At 36.8% G+C, this 17,225-nt stretch overlaps 1 protein-coding gene across 1 annotated transcript; it reads right to left on the bottom strand.

Annotated features, from left to right (window-relative positions):
• Window positions 1-247: 247 nt before the first annotated feature.
• Window positions 248-16,664, bottom strand: sfxn5b (sideroflexin 5b). Its single transcript, XM_038305845.1, has 14 exons — window positions 16,364-16,664; window positions 11,581-11,649; window positions 10,535-10,612; window positions 10,129-10,155; window positions 9,977-10,031; window positions 9,854-9,879; window positions 9,661-9,714; window positions 8,930-8,986; window positions 5,872-5,937; window positions 5,646-5,736; window positions 5,280-5,395; window positions 5,024-5,109; window positions 1,767-1,884; window positions 248-1,570 (listed from the first exon to the last, which is right to left on the bottom strand). The coding sequence occupies exons 1-14, from the start codon at window positions 16,418-16,420 to the stop codon at window positions 1,493-1,495; spliced, it is 978 nt and encodes a 325-aa protein (XP_038161773.1). The 5' UTR covers window positions 16,421-16,664; the 3' UTR covers window positions 248-1,492.
• Between the last annotated feature and the right edge of the window lie 561 nt (window positions 16,665-17,225).

Here is a 17,225-nt window from a genome sequence, read left to right on the forward strand (position 1 = left end):
TATACACTCCAATCTATTCCAACAAATCTAAATGTATGTGGAATGTTTTCATCTGACCATATTTCAAAGGTTGGTTTGTATTTAGATTTAAAAGATGGTCTATAAATGAAAAATCATCCTCTTTTTTTCCAAGGAGAAAAATGCAAATGTTATTTGGGTTTTTTTTTATTCTATGCCAATTTTTTTGTTAATGTGCTGAAATTAATAAATTGATAAGAAATGTATATATTGAAGCTTGTTTTTCCCCAAAATTCTTATTGACGTTTTGGCTGTACACCTTGAGATAAATAAAATTGTAGTTTAACACCAAGAGTCAATTTCAACACTGAGCCAGGTTACATACTGTATGGTCCTGCCAGTTAATTTTACTCCACTTAGTGTTGACATTTTACAGGTGTTGAACTAAGTTAACAATTGTCAGAGTAATTTTTATTTGACTCTATAACTAAATTCGGCTCCTACTAGAGTAAAATTAACTCAGAAATTCTGACACTGTGATCAGTGTAGGTTTTACACTGTACAGGGCAGGACCATATGTAACCTGACTCAGTGTTGACATTGACTCTTTAAGTGTTACATTAACACTGCTCATGTTACTGTGCAAGGAGTGTAGGAAGGAAGGTGGAACATATATAAGGTTTGTGAAACTGCCCAGAAAAAGTCTGAGTGCTGTCAAAGAAGTGCAATAATATAGGATTCTGTTAACACCATGTCCCTAAAAAAAAAAAAACAGTTGCTAATTTAAAGGCCTAAAATTAGTAAATCATTTCTTAGTGTAAAAGTATTCTGAAGCCATAAAATACTTTTATTCTAAGGCTTTTACTTAATAATGGGTTTAATTAAATGTGGAAGAATCACCTCTATGCAGCTGCAGCTCTACAAAGCTCAATAACCCCTTTTTCCCACTGCTGCTTCCAACCTAAATCACTATATTTCTGTTGCTTCACCAGTAGCTGCTCGCTGTGAAAAACTGACTGATAAACAAACATCCCAACACCAGCTGTCAGAGCTGCTCAAAGGTCCAACATTTAGAGATGAGGAGATAGGAAGAGGGAGATGTAAACGAACTGAATGAGATAAAAAAAAATAAAAAAAATCTAGAAAATGAGAATTAAAAATAGAGCAGAAAGGCTTCTAAATACAGTACTTATGTCATTATCAAACCTAGAGAGAAAAACTTTAACAAATCACCTCTTGAGTCGATTCTGCTACAGAAGTTGCAGCTGTACATTAATACTGCGCAGAGGACAGTACCCTGTAAATATCAGGTGTATATTATTGCTAAATGGGATTTTAGAGTAAAAATAGGAATTTCCAATAAAGAAAACTCTCACGGATGTGTCTGACCACATGTTGGCTCAATGAATGCAGCGGTTTCTGGAGGAAAAACAGGTTCAGGAATGTTAGGTAGACACAGCACCTCTAATAGCTAGTTCTGCGTTTAGAGTTATTCAGAAAGCTGTCTCTGTTTTATGCTCGAATCGCATCTTCATCATAAACCCTTGTTGTAGGTCAACAGTCTGCAATCCGTTGCCATGGCAATCTCCGGCTCAAGGCGAGACACCTCAATCTGCCGGAAGAAAAAGAAAAAAAAAACACATGATACTGAATTGATTGAGCTGCATTTCTCAGTGTTTAGCCTTGAAAGTTGTTTTTAGTTCAAATCCTGCAGGGTTCTGGGTGCTAAGTGGAGTATATTTAATGTGAATCTCATCCCAGCTGCTCTGTGAGCCATCTGGTCTCCAGAGTGGCAGAACATACTGTACCTGAGACATCTGAGGAAAGAGGCTGATGGCCACGGGCAGAGAGAGGCCGAAAGTAACCAGGCACACAAGGCTGTGGATTGGCAGCAGAAATCTTCGGTTTCTCTGCAGGAATCGCAGCCTGTATGAGTCAGGACACGGATAAAAGAGAAAGTCAGCCTGCGGAGGGTAGATTGATCCAGGCTGACTACTGCGACGCCTGGAGTTATTTTAGGCTGTGCAGATCTAGGGGAGCAATTTCACACAATGAGAGGGTGGGAAACTCAGCTAGAAGCAGTCTAATTAAACAGACTGCAGATTTAATCAGTTAGTTAAACAAAAATAGATTTATTGTTTTTCTCTCCTGTTTCTATCCTCTTTTTCTGCATTATTTCTCATAGAAATAACCTCAAGGCACAACATATGTCGGCCCAAGATGTCTCTCTACAAGAGTGTCAAACAAAGGAAGAAATCTGTGACATAACATAAACATAGGCGTCAAGTTTAAACTTTGAAGGAGTTTTCTTCTAAAATTATTTTGGGGGATTATGCCTGGACCAGGATGTTTTCTTTGGGAAGTAATCATCGGTTTAGGGGAAACTAGTCGTTAGATCAGAAGTAAAAGAGATAGTTGTCACATGCAGAGAAGTCTGTTTATGGATGTTGCTGCAGCTCATTCTTTCATTCCATCTGTACAGCTTTATTAGCCATGGATGGATTTTAATTAAATTATAAAGATATCTGCTTCTGTATCCTTTAACCCCAGTCGCCCTTGGCAGATGGTCGCTCACATTGAGCCTGGTTCTGCTGGAGGTTTCTTCCTGTTAAAAGGGAGATTTTCCTCTCCACTGTCGCTACAAGCATGCTTGGTGTGAGGAATTGCATTGGAGTCAATGAGTCCATGCAATCAACTGGTTTTCCTTAGATAGAAAACTTTTAATCAATTTGACTGTATGATCTGATTGAACTGTAAAGTGCCTTGAGATGACGTGTTGTGAAGAAATAAATAAACTGAATTGAATTGAATAAAAGCAAAACCTTCCTGGTAGAGCTGAACTTGATTCCTGGTTAATCTATTGGACCGAATGCTGAAACTAAATTGAAAGGTGCATTGAAATGCCTCAACAAAGTATTAGTTTATGTAACCAGGTAAGAGGTGAATTGTAAATGATGAAAGTTGTATTAAAATTGAAATAAAACAACATTTGAAACCACTGTATGGACAAATGTGATTACAAACATGGGACAAAGTGCTGTTCAGTATAAAAGCACAGATGAGAATCTAATGGTTGTCGTTGTACTGGTACGTTTTTAAGGACTCTGCAATATAATTTTCGGGATGCACGGACATAGTTGAAACAAAAATGTTCGTCTTTTTATGATACATTTGCTGTACAAGTTTTAATAAATGTTTAAAAAATTCTAAGAGATTATGAATAAATTCAAAACTCCTGAATGTAATCACTGGATTGTAAGATGTATTATGCTGATTTTGTTTTATGACCTGGTAAGGAGTTCGGGTGAATTGAGGCAAAATCTCATTTTTTTATTTAAAAGTTGTGTGTTTTTAGGAACAGATAATACAAGATTTATCTTCCCATCGTTCCTTTTTGTTCATTTATGCAGAAAAAAACAAGACTGTGCAATGACATGAACAAAATTATGGAGGACCAACTCTGACATAATTAGAGATTCATACATTTATGCTTCTTGTATAATTTAATTACAGCTTACCAGTATGTGTTTTCTGTTATTTTTCTGCATTTAATCGTATGACTTTTTATTTATTGATCTTTTATCCATATGCATTAATTTTCAATAATGTCAGAGGTGGTCCGCTATAGATGGGGTGCTAAACCTGAAGACATCTAATCCAAGAGAACTACGGATGTTATTGGGGGCAAAAAGACAACAGGTGGAAGTGCTGCATTCCTGGCAGATATCATGTTACTTTTTAGCAGCCTAATCCTACAATTAAACTTATTTTACATTCCTATGTCATTTTGACTTATTTGGCCATTTCAAACCTATATCACAAAGTGTTTTTTAAAGGGACATAGTCACTTTAGGGTTGTCCAAGACTAATCAATATTAACTGAATAAACTGATCAACAGCAGCTTGTTCTGGTACTGATGTGTTTAAGCAGGATGGAGGTCCATCCTCCTTAGCACATCCCAAGTGCAATTTAAAGACAAATTGCAATTTTCTTCCTCTGTTCAGTGATGGACAAAGACTCCAGGAGAAGTGTCGAAAGGTTTTCCAAATAACTCAGTGAAGGTCTGCTTTAAGCTTGTTTTGCCGTTTCATTGGCCCAGATGTATCAAAAAATCAATGGAAATGAAAAAATAAAATAAAAACAAACAGGGAAAAAGCATCAAGCTAATAAATATTTCAAATAAATAAATAAGTCTAAAATTATTTTACTATAATAAACACAAATAAATCACAGTGAAACGTTTTCCCCCCGGTGAGTGCATCATTGATGAGCCCTGAATTGAATGTGATTTTGAGTAGGATCTAGGGCTGAAACAATGAATCGGATTAATCATGATTAATCGATTATTGAAACAATGGCCAACTAATTTAGCAATCGATTGATTGATTGTTAAATAGAGTATCGTTAAATGGAGCATAGCGATAATATGATCTATTCAGAACTCCTCAAGTGGAAACGTTTTAGTTTCACCAGGTGTAATTTCATAAAAAATCTTCTTTAAGGAACCTTTGGGTAGCCGATTATTAACTGATTATTCCAAAAAATAAACTGATTTATCGATTTGCAACATGATCGTCAATTGCAGCCCTATTAGGATCCATTGGTTTATTATGTCACTTGTACTTAGATTGAAGCTACCACTCGTATCTCTATCAATAGAAACGTTTACTCATACGTTCATCAGCTCTGCAGTGACACCTGAAGGCCTCTGCAGCTTTAGCTACCGCTTCAGTGAACACCAGTGTTCATATTGTTTCTCTCTGGGAATCAAAAATTGTTTGGGGTTTTCCTCACACTGGATCTTCGATTTTTCTTATTTTTCTTGGCAAATGTGCTCGCAGGTGCCGCCCAATTACTTTCTGCTTACCCATGTTTACTTTATTACTAGCAAACTGAGCAAAAACAAAGTATAAAACACACAAAAAACAAATTGCACACCAGCAGGAAGCAGTCATCTTTAAGAGCAACTTTTTAAGCAACCAATCGTGCTGCTGGATCAATTTAGAAAAGTTCATACATGACAACTTTGAAGCAAAAACTACACCTGTGTGTTTCTGTACAAACCTTTCAACGTAGGACATGATGATTGGAGGCAAGACAAAAATCGGCATAGGAAGGACGACACGTGTGAAGGCCGTCTCCATTATTGCCTGCAGATAAAATTTGAAGATGGTGCACAAAATTGGTTTAAATATCGCAGTAAATTGCTTTTATTCCTTTTTTGCTTGTGTAAGAAGCTTAGAGATTCTGATGCAGCAGAAAATGGAAACTCAACAGTTAGCAAGTGTCAAATTAAAAATGCATAGAAAATGATACTTACATGTCTAGCAGCAATTTTGGAGGATCCCACCACGCTGCCAGTGTGGTCCAGTACATCAATCCCCTCTGACAGCTCATTGTGTCTCATTAGAGCTACGTTACAGATATTTGCACTCGCTAAAGAGCAACAAAGAGGGCTTTATTATTTATTCTTCTGAATAATTAACAACCAACAAGGAATGCAGATTAATCAGATTAAAATTAAAATACAATTAAAAAAAACATTATTATATTGAATTATAATTATTTAGATATTACAGAGGAATCATCTTCTCTGGGAGTTTGCAACTCTAACCACCAGAGGGCCGCCAGAAATGTGAAAACAACAAAGAGCCCCTTTATGACAGTGGATCCTTTGAAAACTCACCTACAGCTGGGAAGGGGACAAATCTCTGAATAATCATTCTGGTGGAAGGACTCAGCTTGTTGGCCTTCTGAATAAGCATGTTCAGTCCCACCTATAAAGAAAACAAATAAAAATCATTATTATTACTTATTTAAAAACTGCAACTAGTAATCATCTAGACTTCCAAGAACTACTGAATGTTAAAAATTTTGATATTCATGTCAAAGAGAAAAGAAATCGGACTTACAGCAATAGAGACAGCACTGGTTACAGCGCCCACATAGCCTTGAAGAAACTTAGATGTTGGAGTAGGCTGCAAACAAAGCCAAACCAAGAAGTTACCCGCTGGTTTATTCTTGAAGTTTATCTATACTTATTTATAGTGCAATTTGAAAATTTATTATGTGGGTCATAGTTTTATTTGTTGCACTCATTGAGATGTTTGATCACTGTCCTTTCATCGCTTTTAAAAATCTACAACTTCTTTCTCACTTTTATCATTATGTGTTTCATCTGAGGGAGCTGTCTGTATAGAGGGCAGTGGTTGGCTGCAGCTGCCTGCTTGGTGCTGATCCCTGGGTCCTGGGAGAGATGGAGGTCTCTGCCTCCCCTGGGCCCTAGAGTCGCCCCCCCGGTGGTTATGGTTGATCCGCTGCCCCAGTGCAGACAGCTCCTTTGGATGTTGTTTCTTCACTAGGTTTGTCTGCACTCAGCCTTTTTATTAGCTTTTCTCCAGTCTGTTGGTCTGTTTGTGTGCTTGGTTGTATAGCTATGGGTGTGTGTGTTGTGACTGGTACGTGTTTAATTATGTATATGTATCTTTGTTGAACAACAATTGGGATTTTAATTGTGAAAAAGCACATATGCTGGAGGTTTCCTCCTGTTAAAAGGAATTTTTCCTCTCCACTGTCGCTACAAGCATTCTTAGTGTGAGGGATTGCCTTTGAGTCAATGAGTCAATGCAATCAAATGGTTTTTGTTAAATTGAAAACTTTGAAACAATTTAACTGTATGATCTGGTGAATTGTAAAGTGCCTTGAGATGACATGTGTTGTGAATTGGCGCTATATAAATAAACTGAGTTGAACTGAAAAAAAAAAAAAACTCTTATGCAATAATCCAGTATTACAGGAGAAATGTTACTCTTTTCATTTAGCTCAACACATTTTGTTCTGTAAACATAGTCATATATTGTAGGCACAGGAATGTCAGGATCTTGCCTAAAATCTCATATAAACTTTATATTGCTTTCTACCAACACCAAACACAGTTAAAAAAATGTATAAATGGAATCAAAAAGTAGACAAACTCCAAATAATGCCATATGGACAAGACTCACAGTCAGCTAGTTTTTACCCAAACAAAAACCTTTTCTGCTGAAAGTGCAGCTCTAATCTCTATTCACAATCTATCAAGCAAGAGAAGAAGTCCAGGATATTCCCTTGAGTTTATTTATATAGTGCAAATTCACAACATGTAACCTAGAGGCACTTTACAGAGACAATTCAACCAGATCATACAGTCAGATTGGTTTAAAGTTTTCAACATGATGTTAAACACTTTCCTACATTTCTTTTAATCAATATCCTGAAAATGCACATTCTCTATGACCCCAGATGGATCATGGCCGCAGTGGCGGGGGAACAAAATAACCCGGAATGGTCCGGTACTGCATGCTGAACTCTGCTCAACCACCCGAGCTTGTGCAGAAATCCGTCTTTAGGCGCAGTTAGCCAGGGTCTGCGCTTTACGCTCAACACTGAGGGTTCGCCCTCTGCAGTTTGGTTCTTCCTGCCTAAACCATATCGGGCTGATCATCCTCTGTCAAGCATAAAAAAATCCTTTTGTCTAACTATCACGATTTTATTTTATCCATTTCACAATAGGTGATTCCTTTTTACCAAAAGGAATTCGTCCATCCATTTTCTGTCACGCTTTACCCCTGCTGGGGTCGCGAGGAATGCTGGTGCCTATCTCCAGCTGTCTACGGGGGAGAGGTGGGGTCCACCCTGGACAGGTCGCCAGTCCATGGCAGGGCACCAAAAGGAGTCCATAAATTATATCCTAAGCAAATATTTCATTGCATACTGTTACAATGCATAAATGTACTTAGATCTTTGAATATTTCTCTCTCATAGTTTTTTTATATATTTGAGTTTTTTTTTTTTATTTAGGTCCAGATTGCCATGGCATTATAAGGCAATTATGTCGGTTCTCTGTGTAATTTTTCAATATCAGACTCTATAAGTCTGATATAAAATATCCGACTCTAAATCTTTTAATGCATATTAGACTCTATGAATTTAAATCTACTTTAAATCTACGACCCCTGAGCAGGGGTAACCAAGGGGCAAATTCACAGAAATAAAGTCAAAATTGGCAAAGTAGAAAGAAGAATGCTTTTTTGGAGATTGATTGATCTGTGTGTAATGCATAATTCATAGTAGATCAGGAAGTGTTTGCTTTTGTATGAAATTACTTTAGTTACATGACTCCATCTGTAATAGAGTGACTATGGGACCAGTTTGATAGAGCATTATTTTATGCTATATATATAATTATGGGGTCCCCGCTCCATCTCTCCATCAGCTTGGGGGTCCCTGGCCTGGAAAACATTGAGGAAAACCCCTGCTCTAAACTATTCCTATATTAACCGATATGATGTGTTGGACTAGATCTGCTTTTTTCACAGCTTTTGTGAGACACTTTTTATAAAGTAGGGCATTATTTCATAAAAAAAATTATTTGAATTCTGGAAATCAGTTTTCTGCCCAACATCAATGATGAACTGCACTGCAGCATTGTATCTCCAACAATTGCAATATCTAGGCAAGAGCTGGCAGTCTGGTAAAGAATCTGGTTGTTATTCAAATTTATAGATAACATAAAACTGACTAAAACTAGACAAAAACCTTTTTTAGGTTTTAAACAACTAAAACTATCACATATAGTAATGACTAAAATGCGACTAAAATGAATAATAGTTTTCGTCCTTAAAATCAGAACTAAGACTAAATCTAAAAGGTCTGTCAAAGACAACACTGCATCAGTTTCAGTTAAAGCCTTCCTCTCTTCCCAGTAGGTGATTAGTGGGACTCACATTGACTTGATTCTATAGTGTTAAAGTAAATTTGTGAAATTTGACCAAACTGCATAAAGCTGGTGGTCACTTGAAGCAGCAGTGCACTGCACAGCATAAAAGCCTGCATGCTTTATCCATTAAACCCGTATGTGCAGTTTACCCTTTTGGACTTAATATGTTTAGCCATAGAATTTGAGATGAAAAACTACAAAGTTGTTTTTACCTTAGTGGCATTCCGGTTTGCATAGTTCACGCAGGCATTATGACTCTGGTTCAACCACTGAAAAAAAGCACAAAGTATAAAACACCAACTATCTATAATCAATGCAAGAGAAAAGAAGTAGGCGGATTGTTCAGACTGGAAAAGTTGATCAGATGATCAAAATGGATGCAAAAAATGCAGTGATATGATGGTGCAAAAAAACTATGGAAATCTTTCAGTATTTTTTGTATAAATATGCATAAATATTTCACACAATATTTAATTCAAACAAGCAGATTAGGTTTTCCAAGTTTATTCTTGTCAGAAGGTTATTAGCTACACTGCAAAAAAGTTACATTTCAAGAAGTATTTTTTGCTTAAATAAGTGCATTTGGTGTTGAATTGAGAAGGTAAGCGAGACACTTTGCCAACGGAACAACAAAAATTACATTTTAAATAAGAAAAAACAATTGTATTGTCTTATTTCAAGAGCATATTAAGAGAAAAAATACTTATTCCATTGGCAAATCTTCTTATTTAGCTACTTAAATTAAGGGGAAATACACTTAATTTAATCTTTTTTTTTTTTTTTCTAGATTGTTTTGCAGTGTAAGCTTTATTCTGGGTTTCATTCAACGTTCTTTTTGCTAATCCGGCCCTGACACAAGTCATATTTATACACATATATAAATGACTGTAAAGATTTCAGATAGTTTAACACACCACAGAACAATATAGGCATTTTTCAGTACCTGCCATATAATGGTAGACATCACAGTCTGATTTGGGAGGAGAAGGCCAATGACCTAAATGAAACCAGGAAATAAGAGCTTATTTTTGAGCAAAATAAGTTCAGAGTTTCATTTCATCTGTTCCCAAACGTGACATTTACGATCACTTAAGTTCCTCTAAAATGTGAGATCAAAATGCATGGCTTCGACTTACAATTGGTGTTCCAAATGGTACATAACCTACACAGTGAAAACATGATTTTTAGCATTTAAGCGATGGAAAAACAATGATTTGGTTTGAGGAAACTTTGACAAAGATCTTCAATTCAGGACGTACCTGACATTCGGAATGGCATGAAGATCTTCTCTCCTGTGTCAGGGTGAATGATGGCCTGCAGCACAAAGCATGAGAGATTTCTCATGCTGCCGCTAGCTCAGGGTTTATAATGTATGAAAATGTGATTAAGGCGGACAAACCTACAGACTCACCTGTTTAATCTTCTGGGCCTCCCACAACTGAACAGGAAATCCAAGTTATTAAAGGAGAAACATAATTTACTCTTCTGTTTTGAATGTTGCTCAACTTTTATTTAGAAAACATAGAATCTAACAAATTCATGAGCTGGAATCTAAATCTGATTGTCAAATCTCACAATGAAATCCATTATAACAATTGATTCTTTCAACAAAATGATTTAAAAAAAAAACTCTCAGGCTTTCACAGAGGACTTAACTTCATATGTACAGATAGATTTCTATTTTTTAGCTCAGTTGAATAATTGATCTTAATCAGTTGAACCATCCCAAATCTTTTGTAAAATGATTACTTGTATTATTTTCTAGCTTTTGAACAGAGTCTGAATCACAGATTGCATCAAATGTGGTAAAGACTCACCTGATCTGCAGACACTCCAGGAGGAAGTGTGCCATGTTTATAGTCATCAAGGAGTTTGATGCACTCTTTTAGTTTTTTCTAAAAGTAATAAAAAAGGACAAATAAAAAAAAAAGTCATAAGCACATGTTATTATTCTGATATTTCTCAAAAGCTCTCAGACTGAGTTGAACCATTTCTAAGAATTCTCTGTTTTAGTCAAGCTGATTTTTTTAATCGTATTATGAGGAAAATATGCTTTTATTCAATCATCAAAAAATGGCTCAAATTATATTAAATATTAATAGGATATTTGAGCAAATGTCTAACTTAATTCGGTAAAAATTTGGGTTTTGAAAATAGAGAATAACATATGCATATAGGGAGTGGCGGCCTAGTGTTTAGGGCGTTGAGCCGTTGAGCCCCACTCCCACAGACTGCCACTCTGGGTATCTAAACAAGAACCTTAAAGCTGCAGTCTGTAACATTGAGGAGAGAGCAGACTTCGACTGAAAATTTGAAGAAAAACAGGTTTCACGCCACTCCCCCACCCTCTCTGCTTCACTCATGCCCCACCTCCAAGCTCCACCCCTCTCACAGCATCTGCGCAGCTACCGCATGCGACCAGAAGGGGGGGGGCGGGATTCAGCGTGTGTGAGCTGTGATTGACACTCCATCAGACGCTCCTCTGGCTGTGATTGGTTGTTTTGACTCGTCCCGAATTATTCTTTCCAGATTGAAATACAGGCAGTATGCAGGACCAATTGAAGCAGTTTTTTTCACAGGTTACATATCACATGTACTGCTGTCTGGGCATAGGGACAGTTTTAGCCAATATGACAAAAAAGTGATTTTTAAAAACTTACAGACTTCAGCTTTAAACCCCGCACCGCTCCCCAGGCGCCACACAATGGCAGCCCTCTGCTCCCCAAAGGGATGGGTTAAATGCAGAGACTGATTTTCGTTGCTTCGTACTTGTGACAGTGTAATGACAATGACATTTTACACAAAAAGACATGCAGAATATGCAAATATGTGCAAAAAGGAGTCCTTCAACAGCAAGCTTTACCTCTGAAACAAACAGGGTGCTAGGGTCAATGATGTCAACAAAGTGTCTCAGACGTCCAAGGAATGAAGTCTGAGGAAACAACAAGTCACAGCTCAGTTTCAGCCACTTGAAAACAAAACACTTGATTAAATAGTTTTTGTTTTCTGCTGTTTTTGTTAAGAAGGTTTCATGATTGGAAATACTCTGAAACAGAAACAATGGCACAAAACTAAAGGTGCTTCTGCAATATCCTGCAGAAAACATCATACAGTGGTGAAATTACACTTGGCTCAATGAGAAGCTGAGGGCACAACTTGTTTGCTAAAAGTCATCTTGCCAAGAAACTTAGCAAGCAAACTTTGAGAGAATATTTGAAACGTTAGCAACAGTTAACATGCAAACATACTGTAAGCTGTATCCTTTGGAAAAATAAAAAAGCAAAAAATAATAACAACAAATTCAAAATAATTATTTTAGTAAAAATCTAAAACTGCTTATGTATTTTCGGTTTCAATGCAGGATAGAAACCTAACTAACTTACTAACAAAAACAACGCTGTTTGCTTTTAAAGACACAGGAACACAGACACTATAATTAAGATACAGTTGATGCTCAGTGGTTAAATATTTTAACTCATTCTAATAATGATCAGGATGAAACTTTAGTGAAAGAAGAAGCAAAACACATCAACAGTGATCAGTGTACGGCTCTAAGCTGCTGGTCAGGCATTCTGTTTTTCTCTCCGTCTCTATCAGCAGGCCAATTGCTGAGTCTGTGTGCCAGCTCTTTGAAAAGACCCACTAACCATTTCTGCCAAGAGTCTCTTTGGCAACCTCGTAAAAAACAACCAGATTCCAGTCAGAAATTCGTTTTCCAAGAGTAGACGACTTAGCAAAAGTAGGATGTTTAGATTTTTTTTCTTTTAATGATCTCCTTAGAAGCAGATTTTAATTGCAAAGACTGGGATATCCTGTCAGACCTCACCAAGACTGCAGACAGACTGTTATTCCCTGCTCTTGGTTTTCTATCTCTGCCTTTCTGTCACTGCACATCTCCTATTCTGACAGGCCATATGTGCTGCAGTGCTGTTTTGTAAGAGAGGTGGAGACAGTGCGGATCCATGTGAGGAGCCGGCTTTAATTATGCATGAGCTCCGGCTCCCCTGAGAGAACACAACTAGGTTAGCAAAGATGGAACTCGGCATGAAACGCAGACAAAGAAACAAGCCAGACTTGTGCTGAATCAAGAGCTGGCCTAATTTCCTCTGCTTTGATGAAACACCTAAGATGTATTACAGCAGCTCTGTAAAGGTGTTTCAAACTGTTTCATCTTCCTCTCCATCAGCTGGGTCTGAACAATGAAATGCACTTTGGTGCAAAAAAAAAAAAAAAGGGGCGGAAATTTAAGAAAAACTATACCTATGATCAATCTGTAATCCATTATGATGTCATTCTAAACGCAGATAAGAAAGCAGAGACAAAATCACATATAAGATCTAAACGTGCAGGATAAAACAGGAATCAATTGATTCCCATATTGATTCATTTCCAAGCCATGTTATTTTTCTTTGCATTGGATTTGTGTCTAAGAGAACTCAAGTCATTATTTCTATTCAATTTAAATTCGATTATATTTTATTAACCCCTGGAGGGATTCGGTAGAGCCTGTCCATTTCAAGCTTGTTTTTTTTATTATTATTATTACTTATTCTGAGATCATTCCTTTCAGTTGAAGTTATTGAACTTATTGTGGGAAACCTGATGGATCTTGTAACCCTCAGTGGTCAGTATGTATTTAGTACCAAATTTTCCACAATTTTAGAAAGTTATAGATGATATGTGGTCATTTGTTAATTCTCAATCTGCTAAGATAGTTTGATGTGAAGCTGTAACCTTTCTTAGTGGTTTTGAACATATTTTCCCACTCTTAGTCTCACTGAAGAATTGTTTCTTAAAATGTCAGTGCTAAATATTAAGGTTTTGAAGTAAGGTAAAGCATAGGATAACTACAATTACATTTCTTTTAATCAGATTGCATTATAAATAAAGCTTTATTGAATCAAAATAAAAACCTAACTTTTGTCAAATAATCTCTTAGAAGGTCATTAAAATCAAAGCTTAAGTTAACATTGAGCAATTTCTAACATTCAAGAATCCTGTCTAAATAAATCATATCTAATCTATCATCTGCACCGAAATAGAACATAAATAGAACTGGAAGGTCTGCACAATTTTAAAAATTCATGCAACTGCAACATTTTTGTTGAATACTGTGATAACAATATAGAATACACTGTAAAAAAATAAATAAATAAATAAAAAAAATTCCTTAATATAAAAACAGTAATTTGTGCCGTGAATTTATGGACATTTCTTACAGTGTGGGGTTAACATAATTTTTTTCTATTACTCTTCCCTTCCATCACAGTGTTCACCGATGCACTCTTCAGACTTTATTATTGCTTTTATTAAAATGTGTATGCAGCAAAGAGGGAGGCCCCCTGCAATAATCATATATATTGGAGGCTATCAGAGAACCTGCAATATGATCAAGCATTGCCTCCAAGCATTTACTGTAAATGCCATATTGTAAATATTACATTTAAAAAGAAAATATTTTACAGCAAAAACCTGAATGTTGTGATAATTTACGGACACACTTTTCTTCATCCATTTAAATAAACATGAATATATTTTGTTAAAGTGTATTGTTGACTCAAATGATTAATATGATCATATATTTTTAGTCAACTTATAGAATTTTAGAAATGAGGAGTTTTACAAATTAGCACAACAACACTTTTTTAGGCTTTAACGGTGGTTAGATAATGAGGAAGAAAGGCAAAGTAATAATTAAATGCAAAATATATGAGCGTAGGGAACCTAAAGGTCTACACAGACATTTCATGTTGATGCATTAATGCATCTTTGCAAAAAGAACCTGCAACATTTTGGATGGGAAATTTCTTGCGAAATTAAAGGTATAGAGGACAATCTTTTATTACTGGGTGGATCATTCAAATAAGTGGTCCTCCTAATTGTCAATCATTCTGGTGATGTTTACATGAGGCCGTCCTACGTGCTCGTCCCGTTAGCTATCTTTTTCTGCACATTCGCACTTTCAGGTGTATATGTGCTGTGAGCTATGGTTTCAGACAGTCACTGAGGCTCACCTTTCTGAAAATGAAAGGCCTCAGAAGAGGCAGCTATATCCCATAATGCTTTGCATGGAGAGCTCTCCTCGCAAAGCATTATGAGATTTGCTTTCATAGTGGCCCCCTGTCAGTGGAGGCACCGCGCAGTGAAGGAGCTACGTGACCAACAGGTAGCAAAAACAGTGATCATCAATCCGAACAGTAAGTTAACCTATTTCGCTATCAAGTCCACTATATAGTCCCGGCTGTATATTGTGATTGAGGGATTTAGGGGATAGTATGGACATTAGGGCACAGTAAGCTTGTATGAGCTATGAGAACTTTTAAACAGAGCATAAATTAAGAAAAACGGATCGTGCACACTCTCGCACGCAGATTTCTTTAAAGTGGAGAGGGCGGGTCTTTTAAAAATATTTGCGAAAATCCTTCACAATACTAATATATTGTGTGTCTAATATAATTTAGGAGGAAACACCAGCTAATGTGATGACAAAATTACACACATACATGTCTTTGCACTGAAATAATCTCTAAATAGTGCTGCACAGGGAGCAAAACCTGGATAGGGGGAAAATTAGTGTAAAAAGTCTGGAACCTCAAATATAATAGACAAGCAAATATCCCATCTCAACAGGCCTTAGCAGGTGCATTACATATTGATATTGTAATTTTATGTTTCATATCTCCAAAAAAACAAAAATTGCAGGAATGAATAATGAGAAACATCCCCTTTACCAGTAAAACTGTAGACTTATAATAAAACAGGCTATATTTCTCATCAGTCCATTGTGACCGAGTGTGTTCTCTAAGATTCTTAGTATTTTATGCTCATTAGAGTTTAATAAGTAGGATTGTATTTACACCAACACATAACTTATAATCATCAGGTACAGCTTTAACAAAAATACCCTGGCAGCTGTTAAAATAATAGCTCTATACCAAAATACAGTCTCTGATACCTGTTTACTCAATTTGCATAATGCATTACCGTCTGGTAAATTATTTTCCTCAAGTTGCTGTATAAGGATTGCTCTGACACATCTTTGGTTAATGAGCAAACTGAGTTGGTGTGAAGGTCGCATTATCTATCAGAGAGGAAAAACGTGAAGTAATTTATTAATGGGAAATTAGGAGCAGATGAGGTGATTTTATGCAAAAGACTCTTTGTTTGCAGGAAAATCTGTGCGCGGATAAAGAAACTTCAGTATTAATTCGGAGTGGATTAAATGTCAAAGTGTTTGCCATACAATTTTGGGAAAGCCATCAATTTGTTCCTTACTAAATAAAACATAAGCATAAATGCACGACATTTTTTTTATTTAAAATAAAATAGAAAAAAATAGAATAAATAAATAAATAAACACGCGACATTTGATGTGTCAGGATAAAAAAAAACCGCTGTAGGCTATTAAGTAAAGTAAAAAATAATCTACTTTAGTGCATCAAACTTGTTGGATCGCATTCAGAAGTTTTTGTTGTTTTTTTGTTTTGCAGAGATAAAATCAGCGATGCATGTCGAAGGCAACTTTAGCAGAGTATCTGCATCCACATCCAGAACGGGGCGATGAGGGCGGAGGAGGAACAGGATGTTTTCTCCAGCAGACAGCCTTGGAAAACCTAAATGCAATCAAAGCGGATGGTTTAACCTACCTGATCGTATCGGGGTCTGCCGAGCTGGAAAGCAGAACAATCTGCAGATTCCGCCATGACACCAAACTCTTTTTACTTATTCACCAACCGGATCATTAAGACGGATTTCTTCAGTAGAGCGAACTACAGTCCGTGTGAGAGTAACTCGAGCGGAGCGATGCGCCTCTAAGCATGCCGGAAGTTGTAGTTTTTTGTCTTAGCCTTAACACTGGTAAAGTTGATGTGCATGACTACACATCCCAAATGATCGATAAGCTGGAAGTCATTACATAACTGTTCGGATTGATCTTGGTAGAGATAGACTATAGCTCCCATCAATGGCCTAACTATCGGTAAGCAGAGACTGCCGTTGCTTAGGGGCCCCGTCACTGACACCTGGAAGGCCCCCTTTAATTGTGCACAAAAAAATCCTCACATATCCACTTCCCATATTTATACCCCGACACATGCTAGATTCCAACATGATGGTTTTTTTTTGTTTGTTTGTTCGTTTGTTTTTTGAGTTTATATACTATAATAATCCCAGGGGGATTTTATATACTCTAACATAAAAATCCCAGAGGGAAATTACTTCTCTGCACCCATCCCCTGGGGGAGCAGTGGGCTGTCATTGTGCGGCACCCAGGGAGCAGTGTGGGGTCAAGGGTCTTGCTCAGGGAGCCAGAGTGGGAGTGGGGGATCGATGTCTCAACCTCAGGATTCAAAGCCTTATGCCCTAACCGCTAGGCCGCTACTACTAAAGAAGATAGTGGTACTTTTAATCAAGATGGATACCAAAAAAGAGGTACTTAAGTGTATTCCAGAAAGGAAAAAGGAAAAAAGAGCTGCCGGAAGAATGGAAAAAAAACTTCCCAAAATAAAT

The sequence above is a fragment of the Cyprinodon tularosa genome, unplaced genomic scaffold, assembly GCF_016077235.1.
Source record: "Cyprinodon tularosa strain WSP-4 unplaced genomic scaffold, ASM1607723v1 ctg568, whole genome shotgun sequence".
NCBI classification, from domain to species: domain Eukaryota; kingdom Metazoa; phylum Chordata; class Actinopteri; order Cyprinodontiformes; family Cyprinodontidae; genus Cyprinodon; species Cyprinodon tularosa.

Bases quoted from the DNA above. Each gene is read 5' to 3' on its own strand.
- sfxn5b (XM_038305845.1), bottom strand. From the start codon at position 16,420: ATGGCGGAATCTGCAGATTGTTCTGCTTTCCAGCTCGGCAGACCCCGA. The intron at 9,880-9,976 runs GTACGTCCTGAA...TTCACTGTGTAG, and splicing joins CATGCCATTCCGAATGTCAG to GTTATGTACCATTTGGAACA. The intron at 5,938-8,929 runs GTAAAAACAACT...CTTTGTTTGCAG, and splicing joins CAAACCGGAATGCCACTAAG to CCTACTCCAACATCTAAGTT.